The sequence below is a fragment of the Scyliorhinus torazame genome, chromosome 16, assembly GCF_047496885.1.
Source record: "Scyliorhinus torazame isolate Kashiwa2021f chromosome 16, sScyTor2.1, whole genome shotgun sequence".
NCBI classification, from domain to species: Eukaryota; Metazoa; Chordata; class Chondrichthyes; order Carcharhiniformes; family Scyliorhinidae; genus Scyliorhinus; species Scyliorhinus torazame.
The window spans coordinates 88,914,632-88,942,426 of NC_092722.1; the positions used below are offsets into that span (position 1 = coordinate 88,914,632).

Sequence of the window (27,795 nt, forward strand, 5' to 3'; positions counted from 1 at the left end):
TCACTCCCCCATTCACTCTCTCCCCATTCCCTCTGCCCCCATTCACTCTCTTCTCTCTCCACATTCCCTCTCGCTCCCCCTTCCATCTCTCACTCCCCTTCTCTCTCTCTCTCTCTCTCTTCCCCTTCCCTGTCTCTCTTCTCCTTCCTATTCCCTCTCTCTCTCCCAATCTATCTCTATCTACTCATTCTGCAGGGAGAGATCCAGAGAGCATCCTGGGAAGATAAGTGATATAAAGACCTTTTCAAATGTGGGTTGGGGGTGGGGTGCGGGCGGACTGAAGTTACACCCCTATCAGGGGAATACACCAGCAGCCAGATCAGCGGCACCACAACTGGCTCTGCTGCTCAGCAGAGGAGGGCAAAGTGCAGGAGAGCGATAGTCCCCAGGGACTCTATAGTAAGGGGCACCAAAAGGCACTTCTGTGGACATGAAAGAGACTCCAGGATGGTATATTGCCTCCCTGGGGCCAGGGTCAAGGATGTCTCTGAACAAACACAGGGCATTTTGAAAGGGGAGGGTGAACAGCCAGAGGTCGTAGGACCCATAGGTACTAACGACATAGGCAGGAAGAGTGATGAGGTCCTGCAGAAAGAGTTCAGGGAGTTAGGCAGTAAGCTAAAAATCAGGACCTCAAGGGTTGTAATCTCAGGATTACTCCCTGTGCCACGTGCCAGTGAGGCGAGAAATAGGAGGACAGTGCAGCTAAACACGTGGATAAACTGGTGGTGGAGGAGGGAGGGTTTCAGATTTCTGGACTATTGGGATCTCTTCCGGGACAGGTGGGACATGTACAAGAAGGACGGGTTGCATCTAAACTGGAGGGCACCATGATCCTGGCTGGGAGGGTTTGCTAGAGTCACTCAGGAGGATTTAAACTAGTATGGCAGGAGGGTGGGAACCAGAGCGTTAGCTTAGAAGGTGTAATAACTGAAGGGGAAATAGAGAACAAAAATAAGAGAACAACATCACCCTCCGGCAGAACAAAAAAGGTGAGAAGGGAGGTGGTCAATGCAGGATTGAGGGTGCTGTACCTAAATGTGTGCAGTATACGGAACAAGGCAGAAAATAAATCAGGAGATAGAAAAGGCATGTAAAAATGGCAATATTACAATAAGCATGGGGGACTTCAATATGCAGGTGGACTGGGAAAATCAGGTAGGTAGTGGATCCCAAGAACAGGAATTTGTGGAATGTTTAAGAGATTTTTTTTGGAGCAGCTTGTGACAGAGCCTATTAGGGAACAGGCAATTCTGGATTTAGTGATGTGTAATGAGGCAGACTTTATTAGGGATCTTAAGGTGAAGGAACCCTTAGGGGGCAGTGACCACAAAATGATAGAATTTTTAAAATATATTTTTTTATAATCTTTATTGTCACAAGTAGGCTTAGATTGCAATGAAGTTACTGTGAAAAGCCCCTAGTCACCACATTCCCGCACCTGTTCGGGTACACAGAGGGAGAATTCAGAATGTCCAAATTACCTAACAGCACATCGTTCGGGACTATTGGAAGGAAACCAGAGCACCCGGAGGAAACCCAAGGAACTTAGACAAAGTGGACGTGATTTATTTAGATTTCCAGAAGGCCTTTGACAAGGTGTCGCATAGGAGACTATTAAATAAGCTAAGAGTCCATGGTGTTAAGGGTAAGATCCTGGCATGGATAGAGGATTGGCTGACTGGTAGAAGGCAGAGAGTGGGGATAAAGGGGTCTTTTTCAGGATGGCAGCCGGTGACTAGTGGTGTGCCTCAGGGGTCTGTGCTGGGACCACAACCTTTCACAATATACATTAATGATCTGGAGGAAGGAACTGAAGGCACTGTTACTAAGTTTGCAGATGATACAAAGATCTATAGAAGGACAGGTAGTATTGAGGAAACAGGGGGGGCTGCAGAAGGATTTGGACAGGCTAGGAGAGTGGGCAATGAAGTGGCAGATGGAATACAATGTGGAAAAGTGTGAGGTTATGCACTTTGGAAGGAGGAAAGGAGGCATAGACTATTTTCTAAATGGGGAAATGCTTAGGAAATCAGAAGTACAAAGGGACTTGGGAGTGCTTGTTCATGATTCCCTTACGGTTAATGTGCAGGTTCAGTGGGTAGTTAGGAAAGCAAATTCAAGGGCCGCACGGTGGTGCATTGGTTAGCATTGCTGCCTTACGGCGCCGAGGTCCCAGGTTCAATGCCAACTCTGGGTCACTGTCCGTGTGGAGTTTGCACATTCTCCCCGTGTTTGTGTGGGTTTTGCCCCCACAACCCAAAAGATGTGCAGGGTAGGTGGACTGGCCACACTAAATTGCCCCTTAATTAGAAAAAATGAAGTGGGTACTCTAAATTTATTTTAAAAAAGGAAAGCAAATTCAATGTGAGCATTCATGTCGCGAGGGCGAGAATGCAAGACCAGGGATGTACTTCTGAGACTGTATCAGTCTCTGGTCAGACCCCATTTGGAGTATTGTAAGTGGTTTTGGGCCGCATATCAAAGGAAGGATATGCTGGCCTTGGAAAGGGTCCAGAGGAGGTTCACAAGAATGATCCCTGGAATGAAGAGCTTGTCGTATAAGAAACGGTTGAGGACTCCGGGGCGGGGTTCTCCAAACCCCCACTGGGTCGGGGAATCGCCGGGGGGGGGGGGGGCGGCGTGAATCCCGCCCCGCCGCTCCGATGCTGGCTGCCGAATTCTCCGGCGCTGTTTTTTTGCCGGGGGCGGGGATCGCGCCGGTCGGGGACCGTTGGCAGTGGCCCCCCCTGGCGATTCTCCGGTCCCCGATGTGCCCAGCGGCCATCCGTTCTCAGCCAGTCCCGCCGCCGTGAATTACACAAGGTCTGTACCGGCGGGACCTGGCTCTGAAGGCGGCCGGCGGATTCCTCCGGGGGCGGCGGGGGGTGGGGTCCGGCCCCGGGGAGGGGGGCCCCCACGGTGGCCTGGCCCGCGATCGGGGCCCACTATTCTGTGGGCGGGCTTGTGCCAAGGGGGCACTCTTTCACTCTTTCCCTCTGCGCCGGCCACTGTAAAGCTCCGCCATGGTCGGCGCGGAGACAAAACCCCCTGCGCATGCGCAAGAATCACGCCAGGGAGTCTGGGAATACCCTGGCGCTCCTGCGCATGCGCCAACTCGTGGAGGCACTTCGGCACCGGTTGGCGTGGCGCCAAACACTCCAGCGCCGGCCTAGCCCCCGAAAGTGCGGCGGATTCCGCACCTTCCGGGCGGCCCGACACCGGAGTCCAGAGAATCCTGGCCCTGGGTCTGTACTCGTTGGACTTTAGAAGGATGAGGGAAGAACCGATTTTTAAAATAAATTTGGAGTACCCAATTCATTTTTTCTAATTAAGGGGCAATTTAGTGTGGCTAATCCACCTAGCCTGCACATCTTTGGGTTGTGGGGGCGAAACCCACGCAAACACGGGGAGAATGTGCAAATTCCACACGGACAGTGACCCAGAGCTGGGATCAAATCTGGGACCTTGGGCAGGATTCTCCGACCCCCCGCTGGATCGGAGAATCGCCGGGGGGCGGCGTGAATCCCGCCCCGGGCGGCTGCCTGATTCTCCCCCCCGGCGATTCTCTGGCCCGCGATGGGCCGAGTGGCCGCCCATTTTTTTTTTTGCCGGTCCCGCCGCGTAAATTATAGTAGGTCCTTACCGGCAGGACCTGGCGGCGCGGGCGGCGTCCGGGGTCCTCGGTGGGGGGGGGGGGGGCGCGGGGTGATCTGGCCCCGGGAGGTGCCCCCACAGTGGCCTGGCCGCGACAGGAGCCCGCCAATCCGCAGGGGCTGTGGGGACACTCTATTCCTCCGCGGCGGCTGCTATTCCTCCGCGATGGCCAGCGCGGAGATGACCGCACCCCTGCGCATGCGCTGGGATGACGGCAGCACCCGCTGGCGCTCCCGCACATGCGCCAACTTTCACCGGCCAGCGGAAGCCCCTTCTCCGCCGGTCGGCGGGGCGCAAACCACTCCGGGGCCGGCCGAGCCCCTGAAGGTACGGAGCATTCCGCACCTTTGGGGCAGCCCGACGCCGGAGTGGTTGACGCCACTCCTCGGCGTCGGGACCCCTCACCGGGTAGAGGAGAATCCCACTCCTTGGCACCGTGAGGCAGCAGTGCTATCCACTGTGCTACCGTCCTGCCCTTGAGAAGGGATCTTATTGAACTTAGAGGATACTGCGAGGCCTGGATAGATTGGACGTGGAGAGAATGTTTCCACTTGTAGCAAAAACTAGAAGCAGAGGACACCATCTTAGACTATGGGGACAATCCTTTAAAACAGAGATGAGGAGGAATTTCATCAGCCAGAGGGTGGTGAATCTGTGGAACACTTTGACGCAGAAGGCTGCAGTGGCCAAATAACTGAGTGTCTTTAAGACAGAGATAGATAGGTTCTTGATCAATAGGGGATCAGGGATTATGGGAGAATGCAGGAGAATGGGGATGAGAAAATATCAGCCATGATTGAATGGCGGAGCAGACTCGATGGGCCGAGTGGCCTAATTCTGCATGATTTGTCTTATGCTCTAATTCACTCTCCTTTAACTCTCATTATTCCCTCACTCCCCATTCCCTCTCTCTCACCATTCCCCTCTCTCTCTTCCCATTACCTCTCTCTCCCCAATCCATCTCCCCATTCCCTCTCTCTCCCCATTCCCTCTCGCTCTCCCCATTCCCTCTCGCTCTCCCCATTCCCTCTCTCCCCATTCCCTTGCTCTCTCCCAATTCCCCTCTCTCTCTTCCCATTACCTCTCTCTCCCCAATCCATCTCCCCATTCCCTCTCTCTCCCCATTCCCTCTCTCTCCCCATTCCCTCTCTCTCCCCATTCCCTCTCTCTCCCCATTCCCTCTCGCTCTCCCCATTCCCTCTCTCTCTTCCCATTACCTCTCTTCCAATTACCTCTCTCCCCATTCCCTCTCTCTCCCCATTCCCTCTCTCTCCCCATTCCCTCTCCCCACATTCCCCCTCTCCCCACATTCCCCCTCTCTCCCCATTCCCTCTCTCTCCCCATTCCCCCTCTCTCCCCATTCCCCCTCTCTCCCCATTCCCTCTCACTCTCCCCATTCCCTCTCTCCCCATTCCTTCTCTCCCCATTCTCTCTCCCCATTCCCCCTCTCTGTCCCAATTCCCTCTCTCCCCATTTTCTCTCCCCATTCCCTCTCTCTCCCCATTCCCTCTCTCTCCCCATTTTCTCTCCCCATTTCCCATTCCCTCTCTCTCTCCATTCCCTCTCTCCCCATTCCCTCTCTCCCCATTCCCTCTCTCCCCATTCCCTCTCTCTCCCCATTCCCTCTCTCTCCCCATTCCCTCTCTCTCCCCATTCTCTCTCCCCATTTACCATTCCCTCTCTCTCTCCATTCCCTCTCTCTCCATTCCCTCTCTCCCCATTCCCACTTTCCCCATTCACTCTCTCCCCATTCCCTCTCTCTCCCCATTCCCTCTCTCTCCCCCATTCTCTCTCTCTCTCTCCCCATTCCCTCTTGCTCTCCCCATTCCCCCTCTCTCTCCCCATTCCCCTCTCTCTCCCCATTACCCCTCTCTCTCCCCATTCCCTCTCTCCCGATTCCCTCTCACCCCATTCTCTCTCTCCCATTCCCCATTCCCTCTCTCTCCATTCCATCTCTCCCCATTCCCTCTGTTTCCCCATTCCCTCTCTCTCCATTCCCCCTCTCCCCATTCCCTCTCTCTCCCCATTCCCTCTCGCCATTCCCTCTCCCCATTCCCTCTCTCTCCCCATTCCCTCCTCTCCCCATTCCCTCTCTCTCCCCATTCCCCCTCTCTCCCCATTCCCTCTCCCCATTCCCTCTCCCCATTCCCTCTCTCTCCCCATTCCCTCTCCCCAATCCCTCTCCCCCCATTCCCTCTCTCCCCATTCCCTCTCTCTCCCCATTCCCTCCCTCTCCCCATTCCCTCTCCCCATTCCCTCTCCCCATTCCCTCTCCCCATTCCCTCTCACCATTCCCTCTCTCCCCATTCCCTCTCCCCATTCCCTCTCTCACCCCATTCCCTCTCTCTCTCCATTCCCTCTCTCCATTCCATCTCTCTCCCCATTCCCTCTCACCATTCCCTCTCTCTCCCCATCCCCTCTCCCCATTCCCTCTCTCCCCCCTTTCCCTCTCCCCATTCCCTCTCTCCCCATTCCCTCTCTCCCCATTCCCTCTCTCCCCATTCCCTCTCTCCCCATTCCCCCTCTCTCCCCATTACCTCTCGCTCTCCCCATTCCCTCTCTCTCCCCATTCCCTCGCTCTCCCCATTCCCTCGCTCTCCCCATTCCCTCGCTCTCCCCATTCCCTCTCCTCCCCCAACTCCCTCTGCCCCCCATTCCCTCTCCCCCCCATTCCCTCTCTCCCCATTCCCTCTCTCCCCATTCCCTCTCTCTCCCCATTCCCTCTCTCTCTCTTCTCATTACCTCTCTCCCCATTCCCTCTCTCTCCCCATTCCCTCTCTCTCCCCATTCCCTCTCTCTCCCCATTCCCTCTCTCTCCACATTCCCCCTCTCTCCCTATTCCCTCTCTCTCCCCATTCCCTCTCTCTCCCCATTCCCCATTCCCTCTCTCTCCCCATTCCACCTCTCTCCCCATTCCCTCTCTCTCGACATTCCCCCTCTCTCCCCATTCCCTCTCTCTCCCAATTTTCTCTCCCCATTCCCCATTCCCTCGCTCTCCCCATTCCCTCGCTCTCCCCATTCCCTCGCTCTCCCCATTCCCTCTCTCTCCCCATTCCCTCCCTCTCTCCCCATTCCCTCTCTCTCTCCCCATTCCCTCTCTCTCTCCCTATTCCATCTCTCTCTCCCCATTCCCTCTCGCTCTCCCCATTCCCTCTTGCTCTCCCCATTCCCTCTCGCTCTCCCCATTCCCTCTCTCCCCATTCCCTCTCTCCCCATTCCCTCTCTCTCCCCATTCCCTCTCTCTCCCCATTCCCTCTCTCCCCCATTCCCTCTCTCTCCCGATTCCCTCTCTCCCCATTCTCTCTCTCCCCATTCCCCAATCGCTCTCTCTCCATTCCCTCTCTCTCCATTCCCTCTCTCCCCATTCCCTCTCTCTCCCCCTTCACCCTCTCTCCCCAATCCCTCTCCCCATTCCCTCTCTCTCCCCATTCCCTCTCTCCCCATTCCCTCTCTCTCCCCATTGCCTCTCTCCCCATTCCCTCTCTCTCCCCATTCTCTCTCTCCATTCCCTCTCTCTCCCCATTCCCTCTCTCCCCATTCCCTCTCTCCCCATTCCCCATTCCCTCTCTCTCTCCGTTCCCTCCCGCTCTCCCCATTCCCTCTCTCCCCATTCCCTCTCTCCCCATTCCCTCTCTCCCATTCCCTCTCGATCTTCCCATTCCCTCTCGATCTCCCCATTCCCTCTCTCTCCCCATTCCCTCTCTCCCTATTCCCTCTCTCTCCCCATTCCCTCTCTCTCCCCATTCCCTCTCTCCCCATTCCCTCTCTCCCCATTCCCTCTCACGCCGTTCCCTCTCTCCTCATTCCCTCTCTCTCTCCCCATTCCCTCTCTCTCCATTCCCTCTCTCTTTCCATTCCCTCTCGCTCTCCCCATTCCCTCTCTCTCCCCATTCCCCCTCTCTCCCCATTCCCTCTCTCCCCATTCCCTCTCTCCCCATTCCCTCTCTCGCCGTTCCCTCTCTCCCCATTCCCTCTCTCTCTCCCCATTCCCTCTCTCTCCATTCCCTCTCTCTCTCCATTCCCTCTCTCTCTCCATTCCCTCTCGCTCTCCCCATTCCCCTCTCTCTCCCCATTCCCTCTCTCTCCCCATTCCCTCTCTCCATTCACTCTCTCTTCCCATTCCCTCTCCCCATTCCCCATTCCCTCTCTCTCTCCATTCCCCCTCTCCCAATTCCCCCTCTCCCCATTCCCCCTCTCCCCATTCCCCCTCTCCCCATTCCCCCTCTGCCCCATTCCCACTCTCTCCCCATTCCCACTCTCTCCCCATTCCCTCTCTCTCCCGATTCTCTCTCTCTCTCCCCATTCCCTCTCCCCATTCCCTCTCTCTCCCATTCCCTCTCTCTCCCGATTCCCTCTCTCCCCATTCTCTCTCTCCCCATTCCCCATTCGCTCTCTCTCCATTCCCTCTCTCTCCATTCCCTCTCTCCCCATTCCATCTCTCTCTCCCCATTCCCTCTCTCCCCATTCCCTCTCCCCCCATTCCCTCTCTCTCTCCATTCCCTCTCTCTCTCCATTCCCTCTCGCTCTCCCCATTCCCTCTCTCTCCCCATTCCCTCTCTCTCCCCATTCCCTCTCTCTCCCCATTCCCTCTCTCTCCATTCCCCCTTTCCCCTTTCCCTCTCTCCCCATTCCCTCTCTCTCTCCATTCCCTCTCTCTCTCCATTCCCTCTCGCTCTCTCCATTCCCTCTCTCTCCCCATTCCCTCTCTCTCCCCATTCCCTCTCTCTCTCCATTCCCACTCTCTCCCCATTCCCTCTCTCTCCCCATTCCCTCTCTCTCTCCCCATTCCCTCTCTCTCCCCATTCCCTCTTGCTCTGCCCATTCCCTCTCCCCATTCCCTCTCTCCCCATTCCCTCTCTCTGCCCATTCCCTCTCTCTCCCCATTCCCTCTCGCTCTCCCCATTCCCTCTCGCTCTCCCCATTCCCTCTCGCTCTCCCCATTCCCTCTCGCTCTCCCCATTCCCTCTCTCTCTCCATTCCCTTTCTCTCTCCATTCCCTCTCTCTCTCCATTCCCTCTCTCTCCCCATTCTCTTTCCCCATTTCCCATTCCCTCCCTCTCTCCATTCCCTCTCTCTCTCCATTCCCTCTCTCCCCATTCCCTCTCTCATCATTCCCTCTCTCTCCCCATTCCCTCTCTCTCCCCATTCCCTCTCTCGCCCCATTCCCTCCCTCTCCCCCATTCCCTCTCTCTCTCTCCCCATTCCCTCTTGCTCGCCCCATTCCCTCCTCTCTCCCCATTCCCCCTCTCTCTCCCCATTCCCCCTCTCTCTCCCCATTCCCCCTCTCTCTCCCCATTCCCTCTCTCCCCCATTCCCTCTCTCCCGATTCCCTCTCACCCCATTCTTTCTCTCCCATTCCCCATTCCCTCTCTCTCCATTCCATCTCTCCCCATTCCCTCTGTTTCCCCATTCCCTCTCTCTCCATTCCCCCTCTCCTCATTCCCTCTCTCTCGCCATTCCCTCTCACCATTCCCTCTCTCCCCATTCCCTCTCTCTCCCCATTCCCTCTCTCTCCCCATTCCCTCTCCCCCATTCCCTCCCTCCCCATTCCCTCTCCCCCCATTCCCTCTCCCCCCATTCCCTCTCCCCCCCATTCCCTCTCTCCCCATTCCCTCTCTCTCCCCATTCCCTCTCCCCATTCCCTCTCCCCATTCCCTCTCTCTCCCCATTACCTCTCACCATTCCCACTCTCTCCCCATTCCCTCTCCCCATTCCCTCTCTCTCCCCATTCCCTCTCTCCCCATTCCCTCTCTCTCCCCATTCCCTCTCTCCCCATTCCCTCTCTCTCCCCATTCCCTCTCTCCATTGCCTCTCTCTCTCCATTGCCTCTCTCTCCCCATTGCCTCTCTCTCACCATTCCCTCTCGCTCTCCCCATTCCCTCTCACCCCATTCCCTCTCTCCCCATTCCCTCTCTCCCCATTCCCCATTCCCTCTCTCTCTCCATTCCCTCTCTCCCCATTCCCTCTCTCCCCATTCCCTCTCTCCCCATTCCCTCTCGATCTCCCCATTCCCTCTCTCTCCCCATTCCCTCTCTCCATTCCCTCTCTCTCCCCATTGCCTCTCTCTCACCATTCCTCTCGCTCTCCCCATACCCTCTCTCCCCATTCCCTCTCTCCCCATTCCCTCTCTCTCCGTTCCCTCCCGCTCTCCCCATTCCCTCTCTCCCCATTCCCTCTCTCCCCATTCCCTCTCGATCTCCCCATTCCCTCTCTCTCCCCATTCCCTCTCTCCCCATTCCCTCTCTCTCCCCATTCCCTCTCTCTCCCCATTCCATCTCTCTCCCCATTCCCTCTCCCCCCATTCCCTCTCTCCCCATTCCCTCTCTCGCCGTTCCCTCTCTCCCCATTGCCTCTCTCTCACCCCATTCCCTCTCTCTCCATTCCCTCTCTCTCCATTCCCTCTCTCTCTCCATTCCCTCTCTCTCTCCATTCCCTCTCGCTCTCCCCATTCCCTCGCTCTCCCCATTCCCTCTCTCTCCCCATTCTCTCTCCCCATTCCCTCTCTCCATTCACTCTCTCTTCCCATTCCCTCTCCCCATTCCCCATTCCCTCTCTCTCTCCATTCCCCCTCTCCCCATTCCCCCTCTCCGCATTCCCCCTCTCCCCTTTCCCCCTCTGCCCCATTCCCACTCTCTCCCCATTCCCACTCTCTCCCCATTCCCTCTCTCTCCCCATTCCCTCTCGCTCTCCACATTCCCTCTCTCTCTTCCCATTACCTCTGTCTCTCCCCATTCTCTCTGCTCCCCATTACCCCTCTCCCCATTCCCTCTCCCTCCCCATTTCCTCTCCCCATTCCCTCTCTCTCCCCATTTCCTCTCTCTCCCCATTCCAACTCTCCCCCCATTCCCTCTCTCTCCCCATTCCCTCTCTCCATTGCCTCTCTCTCTCCATTGCCTCTCTCTCCCCATTGCCTCTCTCTCACCATTCCCTCTCGCTCTCCCCATTCCCTCTCACCCCATTCCCTCTCTCCCCATTCCCTCTCTCCCCATTCCCCATTCCCTCTCTCTCTCCATTCCCTCTCTCCCCATTCCCTCTCTCCCCATTCCCTCTCTCCCCATTCCCTCTCGATCTCCCCATTCCCTCTCTCTCCCCATTCCCTCTCTCCATTCCCTCTCTCTCCCCATTGCCTCTCTCTCACCATTCCCTCTCGCTCTCCCCATACCCTCTCTCCCCATTCCCTCTCTCCCCATTCCCTCTCTCTCCGTTCCCTCCCGCTCTCCCCATTCCCTCTCTCCCCATTCCCTCTCTCCCCATTCCCTCTCGATCTCCCCATTCCCTCTCTCTCCCCATTCCCTCTCTCCCCATTCCCTCTCTCTCCCCATTCCCTCTCTCTCCCCATTCCATCTCTCTCCCCATTCCCTCTCCCCCCATTCCCTCTCTCCCCATTCCCTCTCTCGCCGTTCCCTCTCTCCCCATTCCCTCTCTCTCACCCCATTCCCTCTCTCTCCATTCCCTCTCTCTCCATTCCCTCTCTCTCTCCATTCCCTCTCTCTCTCCATTCCCTCTTGCTCTCCCCATTCCCTCGCTCTCCCCATTCCCTCTCTCTCCCCATTCTCTCTCCCCATTCCCTCTCTCCATTCACTCTCTCTTCCCATTCCCTCTCCCCATTCCCCATTCCCTCTCTCTCTCCATTCCCCCTCTCCCCATTCCCCCTCTCCCCATTCCCCCTCTCCCCTTTCCCCCTCTGCCCCATTCCCACTCTCTCCCCATTCCCACTCTCTCCCCATTCCCTCTCTCTCCCCATTCCCTCTCGCTCTCCACATTCCCTCTCTCTCTTCCCATTACCTCTGTCTCTCCCCATTCTCTCTGCTCCCCATTCCCCCTCTCCCCATTCCCTCTCCCTCCCCATTTCCTCTCCCCATTCCCTCTCTCTCCCCATTTCCTCTCTCTCCCCATTCCAACTCTCCCCCCATTCCCTCTCTCTCCCCATTCCCACTCTCTCTCCATTCCCTCTCTCTCCCCATTCCCTCTCTCTCCCCATTCTCTCCCTCTCCCCATTCCCTCTCTCTCCCCATTCCCTCTCGCTCTCCCTATTCCCTCTCGCCCCTTTCCCTCTCTCTCTCCCCATTCCCTCTCTCTCCCCATTCCCTCTCGCTCTCCCCATTCCCTCTCTCCCCATTCCCTCTCTCTCCCCATTCCCTCTCTCTCCCCATTCCCTCTCTCTCCCCATTCCCTCTCTCTCCCCATTCCCTCTCGCTCTCCCCATTCCCTCTCTCCCCGTTCCCTCTCTCTCCCCATTCCCTCTCTCTCCCCATTCCCTCTCTCCCCATTCCCTCTCTCCCCATTCCATCTCTCTCTCCCCATTCCCTCTCTCCCCATTCCCTCTCTCTCTCCATTCCCTCTCTCTCCATTCCCTCTCGCTCTCTCCATTCCCTCTCTCTCCCCATTCCCTCTCTCTCCCCATTCCCTCTCTCTCCCCATTCCCTCTCTCTCCCCATTCCCTCTCTCTCCATTCCCCCTCTCCCCATTCCCTCTTTCCCCATTCCCTCTCTCTCTCCATTCCCTCTCTCTCTCCATTCCCTCTCGCTCTCTCCATTCCCTCTCTCTCCCCATTCCCTCTCCCTCCCCATTCCCTCTCTCTCCCCATTCTCTCTCTCTCCATTCCCACTCTCTCCCCATTCCCTCTCTCTCCCCATTCCCTCTCTCTCTCCCCATTCTCTCTCTCTCCCCCATTCCCTCTTGCTCTGCCCATTCCCTCTCCCCATTCCCTCTCTCCCCATTCCCTCTCTCTCCCCATTCCCTCTCTGTCCCCCATTCCCTCCCTCTCCCCATTCCCTCTCGCTCTCCCCATTCCCTCTCGCTCACCCCCATTCCCTCTCGCTCTCCCCATTCCCTCTCTCTCCATTCCCTTTCTCTCTCCATTCCCTCTCTCTCTCCATTCCCTCTCTCTCCCCATTCTCTCTCCCCATTTCCCATTCCCTCTCTCTCTCCATTCACTCTCTCTCTCCATTCCCTCTCTCCCCATTCCCTCTCTCACCATTCCCTCTCTCTCCCCATTCCCTCTCTCTCCCCATTCCCTCTCCGTCCCCATTCCCTCCCTCTCCCCCATTTACTCTCTCTCTCTCCCCATTCCCTCTTGCTCTCCCCATTCCCTCCTCTCTCCCCATTCCCCCTCTCTCTCCCCATTCCCTCTCTCTCTCCATTCCCTCTCTCCCCATTCCCTCTCTCCATTCCCTCTCTCTCCCCATTGCCTCTCTCTCACCATTCCCTCTCGCTCTCCCCCATTCCCTCTCTCCCCATTCCCTCTCTCCCCATTCCCCATTCCCTCTCTCTCTCCATTTCCTCCCGCTCGCCCCATTCCCTCTCTCCCCATTCCCTCTCTCCCCATTCCCTCTCGATCTCCCCATTCCCTCTCTCTCCCCATTCCCTCTCTCTCCCCATTCCCTCTCTCTCCCCATTCCCTCTCCCCCCCATTCCCTCTCCCCCCCATTCCCTCTCTCCCCATTCCCTCTCTCCCCATTCCCTCTCTCCCCATTCCCTCTCGATCTCCCCATTCCCTCTTGATCTCCCTATTCCCTCTCTCTCCCCATTCCCTCTCTCTCCCCATTCCCTCTCTCTCCCCATTCCCTCTCTCCCCATTCCCTCTCTCCCCATTCCCTCTCCTCGCCGTTCCCTCTCTCCCCATTCCCTCTCTCTCTCCCCATTCCCTCTCTCTCTCCCCATTCCCACTCTCTCCCCATTCCCACTCTCTTCCCATTCCCTCTCTCTCCCGATTCTCTCTCTCTCTCTCCCCATTCCCTCTCTCTCTCCCCATTCCCTCTCGCTCTCCACATTCCCTCTCTCTCTTCCCATTACCTCTCTCTCTCCCCATTCTCTCTCTCCCCCATTCCCCCTCTCCCCATTCCCTCTCTCTCCCCATTTCCTCTCCCCATTCCCTCTCTCTCCCCATTCCCTCTCTCTCCCCATTCCCGCTCTCCTCCCCATTCCCTCTCTCTCCCCATTCTCTCTCTCTCCCCATTCCCTCTCTCTCCCCATTCCCTCTCTCCCCATTCTCTCTCTCCCCATTCCCTCTCTCCGCCGTTCCCCTCTCACCCCATTCCCTCACTCTCTCCATTCCCTCTCTCTCCCCATTCCCTCTCTCTCCCCATTCCCTCTCGCTCTCCCCATTCCTCTCTTCCCGTTCCCCCCTCTCCCCGTTCCCTCTCTCTCCCCGTTCCCCTCTCTCTCCTCGTTCCCTCTCTCTCCCCATTCCCTCTCTCTCCCCCATTCCCTCTCTCCCCATTCCCTCTCTCTCCCATTCCCTCTCTCTCTCCATTCCCTCTAGCTCTCTCCATTCCCTCTCTCTCCCCATTCCCTCTCTCTCCCCCATTCCCTCTCTCTCTCCATTCCCACTCTCTCCCCATTCCCTCTCTCTCTCCCCATTCCCTCTCTCTCTCCCCATTCCCTCCCTCTCCCCATTATCTCTTGCTCTGCCCATTCCTCTCCCCATTCCCTCTCTCCCCATTCCCTCTCTCTCCCCATTTCCTCTCGCTCCTCCCCCATTCCCTCTCGCTCTCCCCATTCCCTCTCGCTCTCCCCATTCCCTCTCGCTCTCCATTCCCTTTCTCTCTCCATTCCCTCTCTCTCTCCATTCCTCTCTCTCCCCATTCTCTCTCCCCATTTCCCATTCCCTCTCTCACTCCATTCCCTCTCTCTCTCCATTCCCTCTCTCCCCATTCCTCTCTCACCATTCCCTCTCTCACCATTCCCTCTCTCTCCCCATTCCCTCTCCCTCCCCATTCCCTCTCTCTCCCCATTCCCTCTCTCTCCCCCATTCCCTCTCTCTCCCCATTCCCTCCCTCTCCCCCATTCCCTCTCTCTCTCTCCCCATTCCCTCTTGCTCTCCCCATTCCCTCTCTCCCCCTTCCCCCCTCTCTCCCCATTCAACATCTCTCTCCCCATTCCCCCTCTCTCTCCCCATTCCCTCTCTCCCGATTCCCTCTCACCCCATTCTTTCTCTCCCATTCCCCATTCCCTCTCGCTCATTCCATCTCTCCCCATTCCCTCTGTTTCCCCATTCCCTCTCTCTCCATTCCCCCTCTCCTCATTCCCTCTCTCTCCCCATTCCCTCTCAACATTCCCTCTCTCTCCCTATTCCTCTCTCTCCCCATTCCCTCTCTCACCCCATTCCCTCTCTCTCCCCATTCCCTCTCCCCATTCCCTCTCCCCATTCCCTCTCCCCTCATTCCCTCTCCCCCCATTCCCTCTCTCCCCATTCCCTCTCTCCCCATTCCCTCTCTCCCCATTCTCTCTCCCCATTCCCTCTCCCCATTCCCTCTCCCCATTCCCTCTCTCTCCCCATTACCTCTCACCATTCCCCTCTCTCTCCCCATTCCCTCTCTCCCCATTCCCTCTCCTCTCCCCATTGCCTCTCTCCCCATTCCCTCTCTCTCCCCATTCCCTCTCTCCATTCCCCTCTCTCTCCCCATTGCCTCTCTCTCACCATTCCCTCTCGCTCTCCCATTCCCTCTCTCCCCATTCCCCATTCCCTCTCTCTCTCCATTCCCTCCCGCTCTCCCCATTCCCTCTCTCCCCATTCCCTCTTGATCTCCCCATTCCCTCTCGATCTCCCCATTCCCTCTCTCTCCCCATTCCCTCTCTCTCCCCATTCCCTCTCCCCCCCATTCCCTCTCTCCCCATTCCTCTCTCCACATTCCCTCTCTCGCCGTTCCCTCTCTTCCCATTCCCTGTCTCTCTCCCCATTCACTCTCTCTCTCCCCATTCCCTCTCTCTCTCCATTCCCTCTCTCTCTCCATTCCATCTCTCTCTCCCCATTCCCTCTCTCTCTCCATTCCTCTCTCTCTCCATTCCCTCTCGCTCTCCCCATTCCCTCTCTCTCCCCATTCCCTCTCTCTCCCCATTCTCTCTCCCCATTCCCTCTCTCCATTCACTCTCTCTTCCCATTCCCTCTCCCCATTCCCCATTCCCTCTCTCTCCCCATTCCCTCTCCCCCCCATTCCCTCTCTCCCCATTCCCCCTCTCCCCATTCCCCCTCTCCCCATTCCCCCCTCTCCCCATTCCCCATCTGCCCCATTCCCACTCTCTCCCCATTCCCACTCTCTCCCCATTCCCTCTATCTCCCGATTCTCTCTCTCTCTCCCATTCCCTCTCTCTCCCCATTCCCCCTCTCCCCATTCCCCCCTCTCCCCATTCCCCCTCTCCCCATTCCCCATCTGCCCCATTCCCACTCTCTCCCCATTCCCACTCTCTCCCTATTCCCTCTCTCTCCCGATTCTCTCTCTCTCTCACCATTCCCTCTTGCTCTCCACATTCCCTCTCTCTCTTCCCAATTACCTCTCTCTCTCCCCATTCTCTCTCTCCCCATTCCCCCTCTCCCCCATTCCCTCTCTCTCCCCATTTCCTCTCCCCATTCCCTCTCGCTCTCTCCATTCCCTCTCTCTCCCCATTCCCTCTCTCTCCCCATTCCCTCTCACTCCATTCCCCTCTCCCCATTCCCTCTCTCTCTCCATTCCCTCTCTCTCTCCATTCCCTCTCACTCTCCATTCCCTCTCGCTCTCCCCATTCCCTCTCTCTCCCCATTCCCTCTCTCTCCCCCATTCCCTCGCTCTCTCCATTCCCACTCTCTCCCCATTCCCTCTCTCTCTCCCCATTCCCTCTCTCTCTCCCATTCCCTCCCTCTCCCCCATTCCCTCTTGCTCTGCCCATTCCCTCTCCCCATTCCCTCTCTCCCTATTCCCTCTCTCTCCCCATTCCCTCTCTCTCCCCCATTTCCTCTCGCTCTCCCCATTCCCTCTCTCTCTCCATTCCCTCTCGCTCTCCCCATTCCCTCTCTCTCTCCATTCCCTCTCTCTCCCCCATTCCCTCTCTCTCCCCATTTCCTCTCGCTCTCACCATTCCCTCTCGCTCTCCCATTCCCTCTCTCTCTCCATTCCCCTCTCTCTCTCCATTCCCTCTCTCTCCCCATTCTCTCTCCCCATTTCCCCATTCCCTCTCTCTCTCCATTCCCTCTCTCTCTCCATTCCCTCTCTCACCATTCCCTCTCTCACCATTCCCTCTCTCCTCCCCATTCCCTCTCTCTCCCCATTCCCTCTCTCTCCCCATTCCCTCCCTCTCCCCCATTCCCTCTCTCTCTCTCCCCATTCCCTCTTGCTCTCCCCATTCCCTCACTCCCCCCTTCCCCCCTCTCTCCCCATTCCCCCTCTCTCTCCCCATTCCCCCTCTCTCTCCCCATTCCCTCTCTCACCCTATTCCCTCTCTCCCATTCCCCATTCCCTCTCTCTCCATTCCATCTCTCCCCATTCCCTCTGTTTCCCCATTCCCACTCTCTCCATTCCCCCTCTCCTCATTCCCTCTCTCTCCCCATTCCCTCTCACCATTCCCTCTCTCTCCCCATTCCCTCTCCCCATTCCCTCTCTCTCCCCCATTCCCTCTCTCTCCCCATTCCCTCTCCCCGGTCCCTCTCTCTCCCCGTTCCCTCTCTCTCCCCGTTCCCTCTCTCTCCCCATTCCCTCTCTCTCCCAATTCCCCTCTCTCCTCTCCCCCATTCCCTCTCTCCCCATTCCCTCTCTCCCCGTTCCCTCTCTCTCCATTCCCTCTCTCTCCCCATTCCCTCTCTCCCCATACCCTCTCTCCCCATTCCCTCTCTCCCCATTCCCTCTCTCTCCCCATTCCCTCTCTCTCCCATTCCCTCTCACTCCCATTCCCCCTCGCCCCATTCCCTCTCTCTCTCCATTCGCTCCTCTCTCTCCATTCCCTCTCTCTTTCCATTCCCTCTCGCTCTCTCCATTCCCTCTCTCTCCCCATTCCCTCTCTCTCCCCATTCCCTCTCTCTCCCCATTCCCTCGCTCTATCCATTCCATCTCTCTCTCCCCATTCCATCTCTCTCTCCCCATTCCCTCTCTCTCTCCCCCATTCCCTCCCTCTCCCCATTCCCTCTTGCTCTGCCCATTCCCTCTCCCCATTCCCTCTCTCCCCATTCCCTCTCTCTCCCCATTCCCTCTCTCTCCCCATTCCCTCTCGCTCTCCCTATTCCCTCTCGCTCTCCCCATTCCCTCTCGCTCTCCCCATTCCCTCTCTCTCTCCATTCCCTCTCTCTCTCCATTCCCTTTCTCTCTCCATTCCCTCTCTCTCTCCATTCCCTCTCTCTCCCCATTCTCTCTCCCCATTTCCCATTTCCCTCTCTCTCTCCATTCCCCTCTCTCTCCCCATTCTCTCTCCCCATTTCCCATTCCCTCTCTCTCTCCATTCCCTCTCTCTCTCCATTCCCTCTCTCTCCATTCCCTCTCTCACCATTCCCTCTCTCCCCATTCCCTCTCTCTCCCCATTCCCCTCTCTCTCTTTCTTCCCATTCCCTCTCTCTCTCCCCATTCCCTCTCTCTCCCCATTCTCTCTCGCTCTCCCCCATTCCCTCTCTCCCCATTCCCTCTCTCTCTCCCCATTCCCTCTCTCTACCCATTCCCTCTCGCTCTCCCCATTCCCTCTCTCCCCGTTCCCTCTCTCTCCCCGTTCCCCTCTCTCTCCCGTTCCCTCTCTCCCCCCCATTCCCTCTCTCCCCATTCTCTCTCTCTCCCCATTCCCTCTCTCTCCCCATTCCCTCTCGCTCTCCCCATTCCCCTCTCTCCCCGTTCCCTCTCTCTCCCCGTTCCCTCTCTCTCCCCCGTTCCCTCTCTCTCCCCGTTCCCTCTCTCTCCCCATTCCCTCTCTCTCCCCATTCCCTCTCTCCCCCATTCCCTCTCTCCCCCCATTCCCTCTATCTCTCCCCATTCCCTCTCTCCCCCATTCCCTCTCTCCCCGTTCCCTCTCTCTCTCCATTCCCTCTCTCTCTCCATTCCCTCTCGCTGTCTCCATTCCCTCTCTCTCCCCATTCCCTCTCTCTCCCCATTCCCTCTCACTCCATTCCCCCTCTCCCCATTCCCTCTCTCTCTCCATTCCCTCTCTCTCTCCATTCCCTCTCTCTCTCCATTCCCTCTCGCTCTCATCCATTCCCTCTCTCTCCCCATTCCCTCTCTCTCCCCATTCCCTCTCTCTCCCCATTCCCTCGCTCTCTCCATTCCCACTCTCTCCCCATTCCCTCTCTCACTCCCCATTCCCTCTCTCTCTCCCCATTCCCTCCCTCTCCCCATTCTTTCTCCCCATTTCCCATTCCCTCTCTCTCTCCATTCCCTCTCTCTCTCCATTCCCTCTCTCACCATTCCCTCTCTCACCATTCCCTCTCTCTCCCCATTCCCTCTCTCTCCCCATTCCCTCTCTCTCCCCATTCCCTCCCCGCTCCCCCATTCCCTCTCTCTCTCTCCCCATTCCCTCTTGCTCTCCCCATTCCCTCACTCCCCCTTCCCCCCTCTCTCCCCATTCCCCCTCTCTCTCCCCCATTTCCCCCTCTCTCTCCCCATTCCCTCTCTCCCCTATTCCCTCTCTTCCGATTCCCTCTCACCCCATTCTTTCTCTCCCATTCCCCATTCCCTCTCTCTCCATTCCATCTCTCCCCATTCCCTCTGTTTCCCCATTCCCCACTCTCTCCATTCCCCCTCTCCTCATTCCCTCTCTCTCCCCATTCCCTCTCACCATTCCCTCTCGCTCTCCACATTCCCTCTCTTTCTTCCCATTACCTCTCTCTCCCCATTCTCTCTCCCCATTCCCCCCTCTCCCCATTCCCTCTCTCTCCCCATTTCCTCTCCCCATTCCCTCTCTCCCCATTCCCTCTCTCCCCATTCCCTCTCTCTCCCCATTCCCTCTCTCTCCCCATTCCTGCTCTCTCCCCATTCTCTCTCTCTCCCCATTCCCTCTCTCTCCCCATTCCCTCTCGCTCTCACCCATTCCCTCTCTCCCCATTCCCTCTCTCTCTCTCCATTCCCTCTCTCTCCCCATTCCCTCTCGCTCTCCCCATTCCCTCTCTCCCCGTTCCCTCTCTCTCCCCGTTCCCTCTCTCTCCCCGTTCCCTCTCTCTCCCCGTTCCCTCTCTCTCCCCATTCCCTCTCTCTCCCCATTCACTCTCTCCCCATTCCCCTCTCTCCCCATTCCCTCTCTCTCCCCATTCCTCTCTCCCCATTCCCTCTCTCTCTCCATTCCCTCTCTCTCTCCATTCCCTCTCGCTCTCCCCATTCCCTCTCTCTCTCCATTCCCTCTCGCTCTCTCCATTCCCTCTCTCTCCCCATTCCCTCTCTCTCCCCATTCCCTCTCACTCCATTCCCCCTCTCCCCATTCCCTCTCTCTCTCCATTCCCTCTCTCTCTCCATTCCCTCTCACTCTCCATTCCCTCTCGCTCTCCCCCATTCCCTCTCTCTCCCCCATTCCCTCTCTCTCCCCATTCCCTCGCTCTCTCCATTCCCACTCTCTCCCCATTCCCTCTCTCTCTCCCCATTCCCTCTCTCTCTCCCCATTCCCTCCCTCTCCCCATTCCCTCTTGCTCTGCCCATTCCCTCTCCCCATTCCCTCTCTCCCTATTCCCTCTCTCTCCCCATTCCCCTCTCTCTCCCCATTTCCTCTCGCTCTCCCCATTCCCTCTCTCTCTCCATTCCCTCTCGCTCTCCCCATTCCCTCTCTCTCTCCATTCCCTCTCTCTCCCCATTCCCTCTCTCTCCCCATTTCCTCTCGCTCTCACCATTCCCTCTCGCTCTCCCCATTCCCTCTCTCTCTCCATTCCCTCTCTCTCTCCATTCCCTCTCTCTCCCCATTCTCTCTCCCCCATTTCCCATTCCCTCTCTCTCTCCATTCCCTCTCTCTCTCCATTCCCTCTCTCACCATTCCCTCTCTCACCATTCCCTCTCTCTCCCCATTCCCTCTCTCTCCCCATTCCCTCTCTCTCCCCATTCCCTCCCTCTCCCCCATTCCCTCTCTCTCTCTCCCCATTCCCTCTTGCTCTCCCCATTCCCTCACTCCCCCTTCCCCCCTCTCTCCCCATTCCCCCTCTCTCTCCCCATTCCCCCTCTCTCTCCCCATTCCCTCTCTCCCCTATTCCCTCTCCTCCCCATTCCCCATTCCCTCTCTCTCCATTCCATCTCTCCCCATTCCCTCTGTTTCCCCATTCCCACTCTCTCCATTCCCCCTCTCCTCATTCCCTCTCTCTCCCCATTCCCCTCTCACCATTCCCTCTCTCTCCCCATTCCCTCTCCCCATTCCCTCTCTCTCCCCATTCCCTCTCTCTCCCCATTCCCTCTCCCCGGTCCCCTCTCTCTCCCCGTTCCCTCTCTCTCCCCGTTCCCCTCTCTCTCCCCCATTCCCCTCTCTCTCCCAATTCCCTCTCTCTCTCCCCATTCCCTCTCTCCCCATTCCCCTCTCTCCCCGTTCCTTCTCTCTCCATTCCCTCTCTCTCCCCATTCCCTCTCTCCCCATTCCCTCTCTCCCCATTCCCTCTCTCTCCCCCATTCCCTCTCTCTCCCCATTCCCTCTCACTCCATTCCCCCTCGCCCCATTCCCACTCTCTCTCCATTCCCTCTCTCTCTCCATTCCCTCTCTCTCTCCATTCCCTCTCGCTCTCTCCATTCCCTCTCTCTCCCCCATTCCCTCTCTCTCCCCATTCCCTCTCTCTCCCCATTCCCTCGCTCTATCCATTCCATCTCTCTCTCCCCATTCCATCTCTCTCTCCCCATTCCTCTCTCCTCTCCCCATTCCCTCCCTCTCCCCATTCCCTCTTGCTCTGCCCATTCCCTCTCCCCATTCCCTCTCTCCCCCATTCCCTCTCTCTCCCCCATTCCCTCTCTCTCCCCATTCCCTCTCGCTCTCCCCTATTCCCTCTCGCTCTCCCCCATTCCCTCTCGCTCTCCCCATTCCCTCTCTCTCTCCCATTCCCCTCTCTCTCTCCATTCCCTTTCTCTCTCCATTCCCTCTCTCTCTCCATTCCCTCTCTCTCCCCATTCTCTCTCCCCATTTCCCATTCCCTCTCTCTCTCCATTCCCTCTCTCTCCCCATTCTCTCTCCCCATTTCCCATTCCCTCTCTCTCTCCATTCCCTCTCTCTCTCCATTCCCTCTCTCTCCATTCCCTCTCTCACCATTCCCTCTCTCCCCATTCCCTCTCTCTCCCCATTCCCTCTCTCTCCCCATTCCCTCTCTCTCTTTCTTCCCATTCCCTCTCTCTCTCCCCATTCCCTCTCTCTCCCCATTCTCTCTCGCTCTCCCCATTCCCTCTCTCCCCATTCCCTCTCTCTCTCCCCATTCCCCTCTCTCTACCCATTCCCTCTCGCTCTCCCCATTCCCTCTCTCCCCGTTCCCTCTCTCTCCCCGTTCCCTCTCTCTCCCCCGTTCCCTCTCTCCCCCCATTCCCTCTCTCCCCATTCTCTCTCTCTCCCCATTCCCTCTCTCTCCCCATTCCCTCTCGCTCTCCCCCCATTCCCTCTCTCCCCGTTCCCTCTCTCTCCCCGTTCCCTCTCTCTCCCCCGTTCCCTCTCTCTCCCCGTTCCCTCTCTCTCCCCATTCCCTCTCTCTCCCCATTCCCTCTCTCCCCATTCCCTCTCTCCCCATTCCCTCTATCTCTCCCCATTCCCTCTCTCCCCATTCCCTCTCTCCCCGTTCCCTCTCTCTCTCTCCATTCCCTCTCTCTCTCCATTCCCTCTCGCTCTCTCCATTCCCTCTCTCTCCCCATTCCCTCTCTCTCCCCATTCCCTCTCACTCCATTCCCCCTCTCCCCATTCCCTCTCTCTCTCCATTCCCTCTCTCTCTCCATTCCCTCTCTCTCTCCATTCCCTCTCGCTCTCTCCATTCCCTCTCTCTCCCCATTCCCTCTCTCTCCCCATTCCCTCTCACTCCCCATTCCCTCGCTCTCTCCATTCCCACTCTCTCCCCATTCCCCTCTCACTCTCCCCAATCCCTCTCTCTCTCCCCATCCCTCCCTCTCCCCATTCTTTCTCCCCATTTCCCATTCCCTCTCTCTCTCCATTCCCTCTCTCTCTCCATTCCCTCACTCACCATTACCCTCTCTCACCATTCCCTCTCTCTCCCCCATTCCCTCTCTCTCCCCATTCCCCTCTCTCTCCCCATTCCCTCCCGCTCCCCCATTCCCTCTCTCTCTCTCCCCATTCCCTCTTGCTCTCCCCCATTCCCTCACTCCCCCTTCCCCCCTCTCTCCCCATTCCCCCTCTCTCTCCCCATTTCCCCTCTCTCTCCCCATTCCCTCTCTCCCCTATTCCCTCTCTTCCGATTCCCTCTCACCCCATTCTTTCTCTCCCATTCCCCATTCCCTCTCTCTCCATTCCATCTCTCCCCATTCCCTCTGTTTCCCCATTCCCACTCTCTCCATTCCCCCTCTCCTCATTCCCTCTCTCTCCCCATTCCCTCTCACCATTCCCTCTCGCTCTCCACATTCCCTCTCTTTCTTCCATTACCTCTCTCTCTCCCCATTCTCTCTCCCCATTCCCCCTCTCCCCATTCCCTCTCTCTCCCCATTTCCTCTCCCCATTCCCTCTCTCCCCATTCCCTCTCTCCCCATTCCCTCTCTCTCCCCATTCCCTCTCTCTCCCCATTCCTGCTCTCTCCCCATTCTCTCTCTCTCCCCATTCCCTCTCTCTCCCCATTCCCTCTCGCTCTCCCCATTCCCTCTCTCCCCATTCCCTCTCTCTCTCTCCATTCCCTCTCTCTCCCCATTCTCTCTCGCTCTCCCCATTCCCTCTCTCCCCGTTCCCTCTCTCTCCCCGTTCCCTCTCTCTCCCCGTTCCCTCTCTCTCCCCATTCCCTCTCTCTCCCCATTCACTCTCTCCCCATTCCCTCTCTCCCCATTCCCTCTCTCTCCCCATTCCCTCTCTCCCCATTCCCTCTCTCTCTCCATTCCCTCTCTCTCTCCATTCCCTCTCGCTCTCCCCATTCCCTCTCTCTCCCCATTCCCTCTCTCTCCTCATTCCCTCTCTCTCCATTCCCCCTCTCCCCATTCCCTCTCTCTCTCCATTCCCTCTCTCTCTCCATTCGCTCTCGCGCTCTCCATTCCCTCTCTCTCCCCATTCCCTCTCTCTCCCCATTCCCTCTCTCTCCCCATTCCCTCTCTCTCCCCATTCCCTCTCTCTCTCCATTCCCTCTCTCTCCCCATTCCCTCTCTCTCTGCCCATTCCCTCTCTCTCTCCCCATTCCCTCCCTCTCCCCATTCCCTCTTGCTCTGCCCATTCCCTCTCCCCATTCCCCCTCTCCCCATTCCCTCTCTCTCCCCATTCCCTCTCTCTCTCCCCATTCCCTCTCTCTCTCCCCATTCCCTCCCTCTCCCCATTCCCTCTCGCTCTCCCCATTCCCTCTCGCTCTCCCCATTCCCTCTCGCTCTCCCCATTCCCTCTCTCTCTCCATTCCCTTTCTCTCTCCATTCCCTCTCTCTCTCCATTCCCTCTCTCTCCCCATTCTCTCTCCCCATTTCCCATTCCCTCTCTCTCTCCATTCCCTCTCTCTCCCCATTCCCTCCCTCTCCCCATTCCCTCCCTCTCCCCCATTCCCTCTCTCTCTCTCTCCCCATTCCCTCTTGCTCTCCCCATTCCCTCTCTCCCGATTCCCCCTCTCTCTCCCCATTCCCCCTCTCTCTCCCCATTCCCCCTCTCTCTCCCCATTCCCCCTCTCTCTCCCCATTCCCCCTCTCTCTCCCCATTCCCCCTCTCTCTCCCCATTCCCTCACTCCCGATTCCCTCTCACCCCATTCTTTCTCTCCCATTCCCCATTCCCTCTCTCTCCATTCCATCTCTCCCCATTCCCTCTGTTTCCCCATTCCCTCTCTCTCCATTCCCCCTCTCCTCATTCCGTCTCTCTCCCCATTCCCTCTCCCCATTCCCTCTCTCTCCCCATTCCCTCTCTCTCCCCATTCCCTCTCTCTCCCCATTCCCTCTCTCTCTCCCCATTCCCTCTCTCCCCGTTCCCTCTCTCTCCCCGTTCCCTCTCTCTCCCCGTCCCCTCTCTCTCCCCATTCCCTCTCTCCCCATTCCCTCTCTCCCCATTCCCTCTCTCTCTCCCCATTCCCTCTCTCTCTCCCCATTCCCTCTCTCCCCATTCCCTCTCTCCCCATTCCCTCTCTACCTCCATTCCCTCTCTCTCCATTCCCTCTCGCTCTCCCCATTCCCTCTCTCTCCCCATTCCCTCTCTCTCTCCATTCACTCTCTCCCCATTCCCTCTCCCCATTCCCCATTCCTTCTCTCTCCCCATTCCTCCTCTCCCCATTCCCCCCTCCCCATTCCCCCTCTCCCCATTCCCCCTGTCCCCCCATTCCCACTCTCTCCCCATTCCCACTCTCTCCCCATTCCCTCTCTCTCCCCATTCCCTCTCTCTCCCCATTCCCTCTCGCTCTTCCCATTACCTCTCTCTCTCCCCATTCCCTCTCTCCCCATTCCCTCTCTCTCCCCATTTCCTCTCCCCATTCCCTCTCTCTCCCCGTTCCCTCTCTCCCCATTCCCTCTCTCCCCATTCCCTCTCTCCCCATTCCCTCTCTCCCCATTCCCTCTCGCTCTCCCCATTCCCCCTCTCTCCCCATTCCCTCTCGCTCTCCCCATTCTCTCTCCCCATTCCCCCTCTCTGTCCCCATTCCCTCTCTCCCCATTCTCTCTCCCCATTCCCTCTCTCCCCATTCCCTCTTGCTCTGCCCATTCCCTCTCCCCATTCCCTCTCTCCCCATTCCCTCTCTCTCCCCATTCCCTCTCGCTCTCCCCATTCCCTCTCTCTCTCACCATTCCCTCTCTCTCTCCATTCCCTTGCTCTCTCCATTCCCTCTCTCTCTCCATTCCCTCTCTCTCCCCATTCTCTCGCCCCATTTCCCATTCCCTCTCTCTCCCCAATCCCTCTCTCTCCCCATTCCCTCTCTCTCTCCATTCCCTCTCTCTCTCCATTCCCTCTCTCCCCATTCCCTCTCTCTCTCCATTCCCTCTCTCCCCATTCCCTCTCTCCCCATTCCCTCTCTCTCCCCATTCCCTCTCTCTCTCTCCCCATTCCCTCTCTCTCCCCATTCCCTCTCTCCCCATTCCCCCCTCTCTCCCCATTCCCTCTCCCCCCATTCCCTCTCCCCCCATTCCCTCTCTCTCCCCATTCCCTCTCTCTCCCCATTCCCCTCTCTCTCCCCATTCTCTCTCCCCATTCCCTCTCGCTCTCACCATTCCCTCTCTCTCCCCATTCCCTCTCTCTCCCCATTCCCTCTCTCTCCCCATTCCCTCTCTCTCCCCATTCCCTCTCTCTCTCCCCATTCCCTCTCTCTCTCCATTCCCTCTCTCTCTCCATTCCCTCTCTCTCCCCATTCCCTGTCTCTCTCCCCATTCCCTCTCTCCCCATTCCCCCTCTCTCCCCATTCCCTCTCTCTCCCCATTCCATCTCTCTCCTCATTCCCTCTCTCTTTCCCCATTCCCTCTCGCTCTCCACATTCCCTCCCTCTCTCCCCATTCCCTCTCTCCCCATTCCCTCTCTCCCCATTCCCTCTCTCTCCCCATTCCCTCTCTCTCCCCATTCCCTCTCTCCCCATTCCCCCTCACTGTCCCCATTCACTCCCACCCCATTCTCTCTCCCCATTCCCTCTCGCCCTCCCCATTCCCTCTCTCCCATTCCCTCTCTCCCCATTCCCTCTCTCTCCCCATTCCCTCTCTCTCCCCATTCCCTCTCTCTCTCCATTCCCTCTCGCTCTCCCCATTCCCTCTCTCCCCATTCCCTTGCTCTCTCTCCCCATTCCCTCTCTCTCCCCATTCCCTCTCTCTCCCCATTCCCACTCGCTCTCCCCATTCCCTCTCTCTCCCCATTCCCTCTCTCCCCATTCCCCCTCTCTGTCCCCATTCCCTCCCACTCCATTCTCTCTCCACATTCCCTCTCGCCCTCCCCATTCCCTCTCTCCCCATTCCCTCTCTCCCCATTCCCTCTCTCTCCCCATTCCCTCTCTCTCTCCATTCCCTCTCGCTCTCCCCATTCCCTCTCTCCCCATTCCCTTACTCTCTCTCCCCATTCCCCTCTCTCTCTTCCCATTCCCTCTCTCTCCCCATTCCCTCTCTCTCCCCATTCCCTCTTTCTCCCCGTTCCCTCTCTCTCCCCATTCCCTCTCTCTCCCCATTCCCTCTGTCCATTCCCTCCCCCTCTCCCATTCCCCCCTCGCCCGATCTTCTCTCTTTCCCCTTGCCCTCTCTCTCTTCCCATTCGCTTTCTCTGCCCATTCCCTCTCTCTCGCCATTCCCTCTCTTCCCCCCATTCCCCCTCTCCCTTCCTTTCACTTCCTCTGCCTCCCTCTTTCTCTCTCCGTCTCTCCAGCTCCTTCTCTCTCTCCTCGGGCCTCTGTTAACCCCCTCTTTGGGCCATTCGAGCCCCCATATCCGCCGCTTCCCGCAACCGCTTCCCACGGGCAGGATAACGGGAAGATGATGGAGTGGAGTGAAGTTCGGGGAGTCGAATTCCACCCCCAACATCGCCCCGTCCTCCCTCCCGCCGGTCCGGGCTGCGGGAGGGAGGGGGTCGGTGGGGCAATGCAGAATGGCGAAGCCCGCCACAGTTGAATAGTTCGTAGACCAACGCTTGCACCGCCGCGCGGGCTGCGCGCTGGACCCACCGAGGAGTGCGGACGCTAACGATTTGGGAAAGGTTTCAGAGGAGTTTGCCCTCGCCAAAAGATGAAGCCCGTCCCCCACAGGTCCCACACGCTACACAATCCCCGACCCATCCCAGTCCCAGAACAGTGAAACCCTCTCTCACCCAGAGCCTTGAGGTAGCTATCCAAATTCTCCTGATGCACCAGGGAGTAGACTCCAGTGTAGTTCTGAGGCATCTCCACTCGTTTTCTGACCGTTTTCTGATTTTCTCTCTGTCTCGATCTCTATCTCTGTCTCTATCTCTCCAGGTGTCTTGCTCTGTCTCTCTTTCTGTCTCTCTCTATATCTCTGTCTCTCTCTGCCTCGCCCTGTCTCTCACTATGTCTCTCTCTCTTTCTATTTCTGTCTTGCTCTCTGTCACTTGCCCAAAATGTTGAAATATCTCAACTCATAACAACAAATCCCAAGTTAAACCCACCCCTTTTCTCTCTGACCATACTCCCACTCACCATTCTTCTCTCTGTTCATCTGCCTGTCTGTGTCAGTCTCACTCATTCCATCTTTCTCCCTCTTCCTCTTCTTCACACTCTTTTCTGTGTCTCTCTCCCTCTCTGTCACTTTCCGTCTCTCTATCTCTCTCCATTTCATTATCTGTCTCCCTCATTCTCTCTGTCATGCTCTCTCTGTGACTCTGTCTCTTTCTGTCTCACTCACTTTGTCTCTCTGTCTGCCTCTGTCTGTCTGTCTGTCTCTCGC

General features: G+C 57.5%; 1 protein-coding gene across 1 annotated transcript in view; it reads right to left on the reverse strand.

Annotated features, from left to right (window-relative positions):
- LOC140392936 (retinol-binding protein 1-like) overlaps nt 1-27,464 on the reverse strand; it is a 130,748-nt gene extending 103,284 nt beyond the window's left edge. Inside the window, exon 1 of the mRNA XM_072478717.1 lies at nt 27,203-27,464. Within this exon, the coding sequence (XP_072334818.1) occupies nt 27,203-27,275 (73 nt within the window). The 5' untranslated portion in view covers nt 27,276-27,464. The remainder of the gene's footprint in view (nt 1-27,202) is intronic.
- Nucleotides 27,465-27,795: the final 331 nt, after the last annotated feature.